This window comes from Camellia sinensis, chromosome 9, assembly GCF_055761805.1.
Source record: "Camellia sinensis isolate YWXY chromosome 9, ASM5576180v1, whole genome shotgun sequence".
Taxonomy (NCBI): Eukaryota; Viridiplantae; Streptophyta; class Magnoliopsida; order Ericales; family Theaceae; genus Camellia; species Camellia sinensis.
In genome coordinates this window covers 149,803,198-149,815,968 of record NC_138969.1, presented here as the reverse complement: position 1 = coordinate 149,815,968, position 12,771 = coordinate 149,803,198, and the positions used below count along the sequence as shown (strand labels likewise).

The 12,771-nt window shown below is 37.5% G+C and overlaps 2 protein-coding genes across 2 annotated transcripts; one reads left to right on the top strand and one right to left on the bottom strand.

Annotated features, from left to right (window-relative positions):
* Positions 1 to 4,433: 4,433 nt before the first annotated feature.
* LOC114300474 (trans-resveratrol di-O-methyltransferase) lies at positions 4,434 to 6,709 on the bottom strand. Its single transcript, XM_028245344.2, has 2 exons — positions 5,837 to 6,709; positions 4,434 to 5,156 (listed from the first exon to the last, which is right to left on the bottom strand). Exons 1-2 carry the CDS (start codon positions 6,608 to 6,610, stop codon positions 4,854 to 4,856), a joined length of 1,077 nt encoding a protein of 358 aa, XP_028101145.2. The 5' UTR covers positions 6,611 to 6,709; the 3' UTR covers positions 4,434 to 4,853.
* Positions 6,710 to 10,463: 3,754 nt separating this feature from the next.
* On the top strand, positions 10,464 to 11,990 carry LOC114315528 (uncharacterized). The gene is made up of 2 exons (XM_028262135.2): positions 10,464 to 11,226; positions 11,296 to 11,990. The coding sequence occupies exons 1-2, from the start codon at positions 11,131 to 11,133 to the stop codon at positions 11,791 to 11,793; spliced, it is 594 nt and encodes a 197-aa protein (XP_028117936.2). The 5' UTR covers positions 10,464 to 11,130; the 3' UTR covers positions 11,794 to 11,990.
* The last annotated feature ends 781 nt before the right edge of the window (positions 11,991 to 12,771 follow it).

Here is a 12,771-nt window from a genome sequence, read left to right as displayed (position 1 = left end):
CTCCATAGTGAGAGGTGGCGTCATGGTGATCGAGTCCCTCAGTCTGTTCCTAACTGGAAGGCCTCTTTTATACTGTGCAATGGCGAGATTGGTGTGGCAGTCCCCAATCTGATTGAATGTCTCCCAGTAGCGACTGTTGTAGGATCTTAGGGTCTCTTTATCACCCATGTCGATGGAGAGTAGCTGATCGATCTCCACCGGGGTTTTAGTGTTTGTTCGGAACCTTGTCACGAAGGCTTCTGCCAATTATGCCCAAGAGGCTATGCTGCCTTCTGGAAGTTTCTCAAACCAAGTCAAGCCTAGGTCGCCAAGACTTGATGGGAAGAGTATGCACATTGAGGCCTCGTTTCGCCTGTATACAGCCATGACTTGGCGAAAGTGGCTCAAGTGTGAGTAGAGATCCGTCTTCCCTTCATATGTGGTGAATTTCGGCTGAAGGAAGCCTGATGGTAGGGGCGCGTTTTTGATCGCTGGAACAAACGGCGAAGTCTGTAGTCTTGCCAATGCTTTGTCCGTTGGTTCATAGGCAGGGCGCGGTATTGGCATTCCAACCTCGACGCTTCCATGCGTCCGAGGAGCCAACCGCTGTAAGGCAGAAACTCTATGCGGATCCCGTGCCCTGGCATCCTCCTTGCATCGTGCTTTCTCTTCGAGCACGGTTCGTAAGTCGGATGATCTAGGTAATTCCGTCTGTCTAGATCTGGTTTGATGCGAATGCGAGGGCCAATACGTGCTTCCTTCAGTGTATGATCTTTCAGATCTCATCCTCTCAGACCTGGAGTGACGAGTTCTGGAAGACCAGGATTGAGTGTCGCCTGTCCTGAGGCTTCTGCTTTCTCCTTGCGAGGGTGTGGTGTTCCTACTACGATTTTCTGAGTGGCGAGGGGGCGTTTTGTTTTTGCGCCCCTCTCCTGTCGCCACTTCTTTTTTCTTCATCTGGCGTTTTAAGGCCTCCATGTCCGCCGCCATCTTTCTTATCAATTCATCTTGCTCTTTCACGCGGTCTTCCAGAGCTTGAGGGTCAATCCTTCGTCTTTGCCTGTCAGGGCTTTGTGAACGAGAGCGATGGGGGCTGTTATTTCGCCTTCTCCTATTATCCCTCCTGGAGTTATGACGCTGGGACTCCAAGTCCGCCATGGGAGGGACAGAGGGTAATCCTTCTCGCCTTGCGCCTCCTTCTGGAGTTAGTCCGTCGACGGCGGACTGCGGCAATTCTTCAATGTGTGCCATTGATTGTAAAGGGGAGAAGCTTTAGTCAAGAGGTTTTGTTCTGTCTGTTTTTTTTTCCCACAGACGGCGCCAATTGTACGGGAAAGAAATAATTCTCCTCGTATAATCCTGTTGACTAAGTCCGCGCTCCTCCGTACGACGTCGCTTTGTCACCTGAAAACACAAACGTGAGCTAGCCAGCGGGTGTGTGCCGGAAACCTCTCCGATGCCTAAGTTAGTAAACTTGACAGAGCTCAATGTATTCGGAAAGCAAAATTGTGTGTTGTGTTTTTTGTGTTACCTCCTCCAAGGTGATGTTTGTGAGCTTTTATAGGTTTCGAGTGGCACAATCCTAGTAGGACTTCTACTCCTCCATGTAGAGTCCTTCTAGGATTCATACTCCTGTAGGATAATGCTTATCCTTTTACACCCCCCCCCCCCACTGCTTAAACAAAGTGGGATGGTTTTTACCATGGCCGAACTACCATTTTTGACCGAAGTAAAATTGGCTATGCTTAGCCACAGAGTAGGCCGAACTATCATTAGTTCGGTTCTCCCTTTACTCCTTCTTACCTCGGTTCTCTCCTGTTCAACCCATGGTATGTTTGGACCGAACCAACGATTCGCGACCGGTATAACTCCAAGACCGGTATAACTTCAAGTTGCTTCCGGACCGAAGTAACTTTACAATTCCTGAGCCGAAGTAACTTCATCTCTTTTGACCGGAGTAACTTTATCTCTCTTGGCCGGAGTAACTTCTCGGCCCTTTTTACCCAGTCCTTCGTACTTTGGGCCATAAAGTCCATCTCATAGCACGGCCCAATCTTCACCAAAAATTACCCTCTCACATAATGTTTCAAAATTTATATCTACAAATTCTGACATGCCTAGTAGAACCATTGCTAGCCAAACGGGGTAGCAGGTTTTTCTATGTTAGCCAAACAGGGATGGTGGCTGGTTCAACATCCAAACTCTATCTTGGGCAAAATGATAGAAGCCAAATATTTTCCGAGCTCGTCATTTCTAAGGGCTGAGTTGGGAATAAATCCGTCATACACCTGGAGGAGCATTATGCATGCGAAACCTCTTCTTGAGGCTGGGGTGAGATGGAGGGATGGTAATGGGGCGAACATTCTTGTGGTTAGAGATAAATGGGTGCCTAGGCCACGGTTAGTTGTTTAATTGATCGGGATCGGAAGTGTTGGGATATGGATGTGATCCGACATTATTTTTTCGAGTTGGATGTAGAGGTCATCAGGCAAATTCCAATATGTCCAATCTTTCCCTCTGATGAGTTTGTGTGGCATTATTATAAGAGGTGGTGTGCATTCGGTAAGATCGGGCTATCATTTGCATAGATCCATTGAAGATAACGCTCCAACATATAAGAATTTTAGAGACTAAATATTTTGATCTCTAAAAGTGAAAATTTTGTTACAAAAGACATTTAGGGACTAATTTTTATCATCATGGAGATAGTCACTAAAAGGTCGTTCTGAAAAGTCCAAAACAAGGATTTTAGCAATAAAATTTTGAAAATTTTACTAATAAATAGACTTTTAAGGACGAAATAATTTTGTCTCAAAATGATTTATTTTTTGAAACAAAAAATTTAGTCCTAAAAAGATAATAATTAATCACTAATGTCTAATTTTTGTTACTAAAAATATAATAACGGCACTTTTCGCAATAAAAATATTTGATTTCTAAAAAATAATTTTGTCCCTAAATTTTGGTATCTAAAACTTAAATTTTTGTAGTGATGGTGTGATATCTTCGCAGTGATTGTGTTCAAGTGCAGACCGCAGTAACAGGCCGGAGACAAAGTGGGACGGACATCAAATGGCAACCTCCGGATGTGGGCTGGCTCAAGATCAATTTTGATGGTGCAGTGTTCAAGGAGCTTCGGGCAAGTGGTGTGGGTGTAGTAGTCCGTTATAGTGTGGGCAGATCGGAATCCGTTTCTTTAAGGGGTGGATTGTGTGGAAGCATATGCTGCAGACAAGGCATTGGATTTGGCGGCAGATTTGGGGATTCATGACATTCACTTGGAAGGAGACTCTTTGAACAATATTAAGGCATTTCAAGGTCAAGTCGCATCGCTGTCGGATTGTGGTCATATAGTGCAGCTTGCTGTGAGTAAGTGTAGATCGTTTGGACGCTTCAAAGCTTCGCATGTGAGGCGTCAAGGTAATCAGTTGGCTGATGGTTCGGTTAAGTTAGCTCGGCACTCTCCTCATCAAGAAGTTTGGATGGAAGTAGAGACGGAATTAGGAGAAGATTATAAGGGTCATGATTTCGTTGTTTCTGTGAAAAATATTGTTTGCTATAGAATTTTAAATATATATATATATATACATATATATTATTTTATACATAAAATGGCTCCCTAATATAAAAAATATATATCTCATTATCCTCCCATCTTGCATTCACTTTCTATTTTGTTAAAAAAAAAAAAAAATACCAAAGTAGCTGAACATACATGACCACTTTTCCAGTAATGTCCCTTAAAAAGTACATCATACCTTTAGAATAGAGTCTGAATTGAAGGATCTCGTGGGTAAATCACATTCCTGAATCTGATCAGTCAACCCAGTAATGGAGTGATATTACAATAGTGAATATCACCCACACAATGGCTTTGATCGTTGGTTTTTGGTTTTTGGGAGAGAGTCAGTATATGGGAAAAAACTCAAACATACCTTGTTTTTCTCTTAATCACCCATATCCCATATTATCAGATATATAATATGTTTATCTCATTTATCCATATCAGTTATATGAGATAATATAAGATATATCATCTATCCATATCAATTATATGATATATATATATATATATATATATCCTGAGTGGTTATCCAAATAGGTTTGAATTTGAATTCAAAACCCATTTGGATAAGGTTCAAAAGATTCAAATGGTCATGCCACTTGGACGCCCATTTCTAACAGATTAATTTTTGAAATTGAGTTGTGGAAATTGATTAATTTTGAATTGCCCATAACCATGGACCAAACCTTTTTCTTTGGTTTGGTTCTTGCTCATTTCCATAGGTTCTAATGGTTTGGCTCGGTTCGGCGCGGCTCGGTCCCAATTTTTTTTAGAACTGTTCATCTTAGTACCGGACCAAAAACCCAACACCAATGCAATTAGAGTTTAAAAGAGATGTGGAAACAAAGGAAACAGAGCAATGAGCATATATTTTACAGTCCAGAACAAGTTTACCGAACAAGAATTATTATAGGAGTCATATAGGTTTCACAATACATAATTGAACAAATTTCACTTTAGTCCCTCATGGTTTAACCTATTTGCACACAACCCTTATCATTTATAAGGACATAATTCCCTATGATTTCTAGACTAAAGAGTACCGTTGGACCCATTAAAAACTAGATAAAAAAAAAAAAAACTAAAATATCCTTATACATAAGTAATCTCATTGCGTAAAACATGGACATTTTCGTTATTTTTTTAGGAGACAAAATTCCCTTTAACCTCGATGTACTATTTTCATCTTGGCATGCACTTAACATTAAGTTAGGTGGAAAGCGATATATTTCGGTTTACAAACCATATAAATGTTATTTCCAAATGAGCCAAACTACGCGGAGGTAAAATGAAATTTACCTTACATAATTTAAGGATATACCTCAATGAGGGACCTTAAACCAGAGATGGGTGTGATCTTGTAGTGACTAAAGCCAGCCTCTAAGAAAATCTTTTCCCATTCTTTCTCACTTCTTTCTCTTCCGGTGACCAAAACCATCATCAATATGTCAAAAACAAGCTTTGTCTCGGCAATGTCATGTTCATCTCTGTCCCCATCTACCACTATGTCTATGATGATAACCTTTCCTCCATCTTCCTTGCTTGGAATAGCTTCTCTGCATCTCTTCAGTATCTTTACGCAGTTCTCGTCACTCCAATTGTGCAAAACCCACTGCCATTTTCAAGTCCAAACACACATTCAAGTTCAATTGATTATCTTAAAGTTTACTTTGCTTATCATATGAACATTAATTGCTTTATAGAATACTTCTCAGAATAATTCAGCGACAAATACTTGAAAACTGTTTTTCAATTGTCAGTACCGAGGAATTGGATAAAATGGCCCAAATAATGAATCAGAGCACATGCAGCCATCTCCTTAACTTATGGTTTCCTTGTTTTTCCTTAATGAAAGAAATAATGGGAGAAAAATGATAATTTGCTACAATTCTCCTAAATTGTACACATTTTTGGTGTTAATAGGAGTGGAAAATTAAAGTTCTTTGACGTATATGACCTTTTCAGATAGTTTTATCGTTAAATATAATTGTGATTTCGTCAATCAATATGTCCGTTCAACAAATAAATAACAGTTCTATAGATCAATATGTAGGATCTTGGATCATCAAAAATGATTTCTCTTTAGAATTCGGCTATTTGATCAATCTATACTGAAGCAACTCAACATCAAATTAAATCCAAAACACAAAAAAATAAAAGTAAATAAAAGACAGAAATTTACTGAAATAACTTGATGAGAGAGGAATTGCCCTACATATATGATGCAAATCGTAAAATTTGCTCAATTACCAGATTCAATCACTGGAACTAAGAATTCGAAAAATTGCATACCTTGAAGAAAATGGCATCCGCGGATAGGAAAGACCGAAACATATCGCCCCCAACATAGTTCAAGTTCTTCTCCTGTGGCAAGTTCTCAACAACATGTGGAAGATCAAAAACAGTGCATTTTATACCAGGAAATGCCTCGGAAATGATCCGAGCATTGATACCGGTACCACCCCCTACATCAACCAATGAATTCAGTCCTCCAAACACTGCCTCACAGTCTCTAACCACCAAGCTCATCATTCTTGAGTCACTGCCCATTGCTTCATTGAAAGTGTTATTGAATTTTGGGTTTTTGTCACAAAACTCCCACATGGCAACCCCATGTGCAGTCTCAAATGCTGTTTCTTCATTGCTTCTAAACCAATCTCCCAAAAACTGCCATGGGGTGACCAAAACCGGATCGACCATGGCCTGGACAAATGGTGACAAATTGGCCATTTCACTTTTGATTAGAAGCATAGATGATGGAGTGAGGACATACCCTTCTTGATCTCCATGATTTGGATCAATTTTCGTTGTAGCAAAAAACCCCAAGTGAATTAACAAGGACATGATTCTGTGGAGAGAATTGGTTTTTGAGGGAGGCAATTGGAGAGATGAGACTAAGTCAGGGAGAGAGATGGGTTTTTTGTGGTTGTGAATTATATCTGGTATGCCTAGCTGAACTGCACAGCTGAGTGACATGGAGTTTGCAAAACTGAATGCATGTTTGTATATGTGGGATTGAGCTTGAAACAACTCTCTTGCTCCTAATTGGCCATTGTGGAGATCCATGAAGATAGCTAAGCTGGCCTTGTAGGCCTTCTTGGATGGATGAGTAATGGTATTAGTGTGTTTGATGAAGAACAAATTTTTAGCAGGATATATACGAAGAGAAATGGTGGACTTTATAGCCTTGTTTGTTTGGTAGACCAGGAGAGGATTGGGATTGGTAAGATCGCGGAATCCAACATGGGTTTCATTTCAATTTTATTTTTATTTATTTATTATGTGTGAAAAATTTCATATCATTGCATAATTTTAAAAATAATTACAAATTAGTGATAATTTTATTAATATTTATAATTAAAATTATAAGATTTCCTTACATATATAATAATTTTCTTAAATTAACACTGATAGGAAATTTCTCTCCCCCACCAATTTTTTTTCTTGTTCCTACATTTTTTTTAATGATACATTGTGTTTGATTGGCTAAAACGGATAAGTTTGATAATATCATGATATTGCTACTCCGCCAATAGGAGATTAACAATTACACCCCTAAGGCCATGTTGGTTTGGGCAGACTGGATTATGTTGGATTAATATTCCCATGATTAGTAATCCGATGACTACAAATCCCTTTGGATTATGTATCTTATCCTATGTTTGGATCGATGTAGGATTATAAGAAAGAACTAATAGTTTAGACTTTGGCTTAGTTCTCAAATTTATATCCCACTCCCCTCTGTGAGATTGAATAATCCATTATATGTGAGATACCATACCTGGATGGATTGTTAGTCCGTATTTCAATTATTTAACCAAACATCGAATTAATAATTTTATTGGACTATTAATCCAATCCCAAGCTCATATTCATCCAAACAACCATGGCCTAATAATATTCCTAATCCTATAGCCTGGGATTAGTCATATCACATCATTTAATGATAAAAAATAATTATTCTCCTCTTATCACATATTATATCATATCAAAATTAAGTATAGTACAAGTACTCTCACAATATATATCTCATCATCTATTTTACATATTACCAATCCCAACCTTAACCTAATCGTGTTATTAATGCCAAGCAATGTCAAGAAATTTTAGTCTGCCAATCAAAAATTTCCTATAAGTAATGATATACAATTGAAGATTTGTACATAATTTTTATATAAAATGATAAAAGCGTTTGCAGTCCTTTCATTTCTAAAAATAAATTTTATATAATTTTATTACTTCTTGACATGCAGTAATAAAAAATTTAATTGTAAAACAACAAAAATGATGTGGACCCCTTTTTTCTCCACCCTCACGATCCCCTCTTGGATTGATTGGCCAAATTATTTTTTTTTTAATTTTTTTTTCTCCTTCTCCTCCAATCACCAACCCCCACGTGTGTGTGGGGAGTGGTGAGGGTTGGTGATTGAGGGAGTTTCAATCACATCTCGTAAAACAAAGACCAATTATAATAATGTATTTTTGGTGATGGTGGTGATCCATGAAGTCTCCAACACTAGGGGTGAGCATGATCCAGATTGGATTGGATTGGAGTAAAATTTAGACCAATCTGTTATCTACGGTTACTGAAAAATTGAAACCAATCCAATCCGTTTAAATCGTGGAACCAATCTGAACCAATCCATTTAAACAAGGATTGGATCGGTTTAGGACCACGGATTCACATAATTAAATAACAAAAAAAAATATATATATATATATATATAACACTTTAATTTCATAAAAACATAAACATAGCACTATATTAATTCCACAATAGCAACATGTCTTTTTATAATAGCAACATACTATTAGAATTTAAGCAACCATAATAAAACTAGTTCTACCATGCGTATTTAGACCATTCCTAATTAAAACTAAAAAATAACAAACAAAAGTAATAAAAGAGATACTATGTGGATTTAGGTTTGAGTTTAAGTTTTATATGGAATAAGAAAAGATATTATGTGGGAGGATGCATAATAAAAATATGGACTATTTATATACGGTCCGGATCAGTTCCAATCCGGAACCGTGTAGTTCAATCTAGAACCAATCTGTGGACTACAGATTTTTAATTCTTCAATTCGGAACCGAACCACGAATTCAAAAAACCAATCCAAACCTACCGGATTGGACTAGACTGAATCGGATTACGGATTTCACGAATTCCTTACCCAGCCCTATCCAACACTGACTTTTATTGATGACTAATGGTACATGAGTGCAAAAAAGTAGGACCCATAAAAAAATATTTAAAATTTTATTTTGAAAAGTAATGTATAGTCTAAATTTAATTTTATATAATGAGATATATATTTAAAATAAATTTGAATTATATATTGTCTTTTTTGAGTTTTTTTCTAAATATATATACAATTTTTTTTTTTTTTGGTTCATACCATTATTGTGCCTGTTTGGCAGAAATTATTTACACCTTATTTCAGCTTTCAGCTTAATTTAAGCTATTTTGATGTGTTTGGTTTAGCTTATAACTTATAGCTTATAGCTTTGTGGAAGTCAGAAATCAGCTTATTCTTTGAGTGGGGCAGGAGATACTTTAAGAATAAGTTGGAAATCAGCTTAAGCTGAAAGTTATAAGTTATAAGCTGTTTAGGCATAAGCTATAAGCACTTTCCCACAACTCTACCAAACAGGGCTATTGTAAGGGAGTGTTTAACAAGAATAAATTGTAGCCAGCATATGAAGACAAGTGATATTGGGGTCTTTTGGGAAGTAAAAAAAAAAATAGTTAGTTTTTAGCTTTTTACCCATTTTAAGTCACATTTCACTATGCTTGGTTCCATTTTTCTAAAAACAGTTTTCAGAAAATTCTACTTTCTTATTTTTCGTATTTTTTTGTTTTTACTGAATTTTTTTAATATTTTAAGAATTTTTTTTACTTTTAAGACATGTCTAACATAATTATACCTAAAAAGTAAAAAATTTGTGAAAAAAACATTTTAAAAATTTACTAAATACTAAAAATACAAAAAAAAAATACCAAACTTATGTACATTTTTTGTATTTTTATGTATTTATTAATTTCTTAAAATATTTTTTCACAATTTTTTACTTTTTAGATACATCTAAGTAAGGTGCATCTAAAAAAGTAAAAAAAATATTTAAAATGTTAAAAATATTCACTAAAAACAAAAAAATACGAAAACTAAAAAACTTAGTTTTCAAAAAACTTAATTCAAAAAGTCAAACCAAACACAGTAATTACCTTTTATATTTTTACCCACAAAGACTAAAAAAGTCAAAAAATCAACTTTTTACTAACTTCTCAAAATACCAAATTATCACAAGTAAAGATCCCCTCTTTGACTCCACTACATAACTTCCTATTTGATGGGTCATTGGGCTAACTTTTAGGTCTAATTTTGATAAACCGAACCGTTCACATTTTAAAATTTGTCATGTATATCATATCTGTAAAAAATCAAGTCGATCGGATATCAAAAACCATGCGACCTAAAAGTTTTATTAAACAATAAAACTATTTATTAATTTTTTTTTTAATAAACTATTTTTAGTTCTTCTGATATTTTATCAATTTAATTTTTTACAGATATAATTTACATGATAAATTTTAAAATGCGAACGGTTCGAATTATTAAGATTGTGGCTGGACACATGGGTTTCACATTATCCACACAAACAATAGTAGAAGAAAACAAATGTTATCATTCCTGCTAGAAATTTCTAAATCCTTCAAGCTGCTGTTTGTTTCTCTTCCAAAGCTTTTGGATTGGACACGTGGGCTTCAAATCATCCACATACACAATATAAGAAGAAAACAAATACCACCGTTCCTCCTAGAAATTTCCCCCACCGGTGCTCCTGGCAATTTCCCAAAGCTTCTCCCTGCCAAATTTTCTTGCATATATTGGGTTACCCACGTGGGATTCAAATCACCGACGCCGACAATGAAGATGAAAACAAATTTCACCACTTCGAAGAGCAAACCTCACCGCCTCACAGGTTTAACTCGCACTCATGATGCTGGCTGGATTTTGGTTTTCATGCCATGTGTTTCTGCATCAAACATTGAATTTCTCACGAGATAGAATTGCAATTACACTATTCTTCACATCATTGTCGGCATTGTTGTCGAAGTTTGTCATCCAAAGCTCTGTTTCCACCGTTGCAAATCCTGGTAATTACACCTGTATTTTGATGCCTATTATTTATATGTCTGTTGCACAATATTTACCCACACTGTTTTCATTATTCCTAGGTATATGTTAAATAGATGCACACCAAGTGTTTGTCAATATGTCTCAATAAACAAAAGTTTACCCGCCTGATTTGGGTAATTGGATCTTGATAGTCTTTGTTAAATTGTCATGGATTGCTTTGATCCTTTTTCTGTATTATGTGTTTCTGAAATGATTATCCTACGGAATTTACTATTACATATTAAATAAAAGATAGAGATTTTGATCATTTGTTTCTGCACCGACAAATGACGTTTGGAGGAATCGGATGTGATTGTACCTTTTGTTATTCAACCGAAGATAAAAAACACGCTGATCCCCTCCGATGCTTCGGTAATTAAAGATCCAGCGGTCGCACTAAGCATGGCTACGTCCGTTTCACTGCCTGCTGACAAGGTGGCTTTTCGGGCGAAGCCGGATCTGGTTGCAATAGTGTTGGCCGCGCAATCGGCTCTTTTGGTATATATCTTGACTTTTTCTTTTCACTTTACGCAAATACTATTTTGGTCTTAACTTCCTGTTTTGCAGACCGTCGGAAGGATAGCCGAGATGGGCCGTCGCCATCATGACGCCGTCGAACAGCTTGGCCGTTTACAAACGGAAGTTGAGGGACAAAGGAGTAGGGCCGAGTTCGAGGCTTTAAGGGTGAAGATGAAAAGCGTGCGGGCCGTGGCCGAGATGGAGAGGGGCCGTATCGCTGATCAACTGAGATCGGCCGCCGAGAAGAGGGCGGACGCGAGCGACGACGTGCTTAAATTGGCCAAGGAGGCGATCTCCAAACTAGAGGCTAAGTTGGAAGAAATAAAGAAGGGGAAGGAAGCAACCGACCTGGAGGCTTCCACGGCATTCGAGGTCAGGAAAAGTGTTGCATTCGCCGAATACGTAGACAAAGTCCCCAAATTTGAAAATCGGGAATTCAAACACGGCTGGCTCAAAGCCCTTGTTGCTACTGATGTGACATTGGCTATGCCGATTCCATACGAGCAAGTGGATGTTGAGCCGCTGGAGTCTGACTCTGAGGACTAATTTAGGCGACAGTTGTTTTTGTTTTAGGATTTCGAATGTACTTTCACACCTTTTCGTTTTCATGTGTTGCTACAATCATAGTTTTTTACTAGGCATTTTCGTATGAACTTGTAGCTTTTTGTTTAGTAAATTTTGTATGTAAAATGGCTATAATTGGTGCCCAATTTACTAATGAAAATTTCCTTTTTCCCTTGCTATTATTTGTGCTAAATTTTGTTATTGATGAATGGTATTGCTTTCAATTGTGAAATGGCTGCATTTTGCTTTCAATACCAAGTATCATAATTCGATCGGCATTAGGTTTAGGTACTTGGCCGATCAGATTAATAAATCTGCCTTTGCCCCAGCCAGTGTATGAGCTTCATAAACCGAATAGGCCTAGTACATGGAGTGGCTAAGGCATAAAATGATCGGCATTGGGTTTAGATACTTGGCCAATCAAATTCCAGCTAGTGCATGAGCTTCATAAGCCGATTAGGACTAGCTCATGGAGTGGCTGAGGCATAAAACGATCTGCATTGGGTTTAGATACTTGGCCGATCAGATTAATAAATCTACCCTTACCCCAGCCAGTGCATGAGCTTCATAAACCGAATAGGACTAGTTCATGGAGTGGCTGAGGCATAAAACGATCGGCATTGGGTTTAGATACTTGGCCGATCAGATTAATAAATATGCCCTTGCCCCAGCCAATGCGAGCTTCATAAGCCGATTAGGACTAGTTCATGGAGTGGCTGAGGCATAAAACGATCGGCATTGGGTTTAGATACTTGGCCGATCGGATTAATAAATCTGCCCTTACCCCAGTCAGTGCATGAGCTAGGACTAGTTCATGAAATGATCCGATCGGCGTCCGACTTTTGGCGCTTGGCATTAAAGATATCGCCTCGGGGGCGCTACATACAGTAAGAATAAATGGGGTGAGCTCGTGCTAGTGACTCCATTTATTCTTATTCATACTTGATTTAAACTAGCTTG

Coding starts and splice junctions, on each gene's coding strand:
- LOC114315528 (XM_028262135.2), top strand. CDS start 11,131: ATGGCTACGTCCGTTTCACTGCCTGCTGACAAGGTGGCTTTTCGGGCG. Junction 11,227..11,295: donor CCGCGCAATCGGCTCTTTTG/GTATATATCTTG, acceptor CCTGTTTTGCAG/ACCGTCGGAAGGATAGCCGA.
- LOC114300474 (XM_028245344.2), bottom strand. CDS start 6,610: ATGGATCTCCACAATGGCCAATTAGGAGCAAGAGAGTTGTTTCAAGCT. Junction 5,157..5,836: donor CGGATGCCATTTTCTTCAAG/GTATGCAATTTT, acceptor TGAAAATGGCAG/TGGGTTTTGCACAATTGGAG.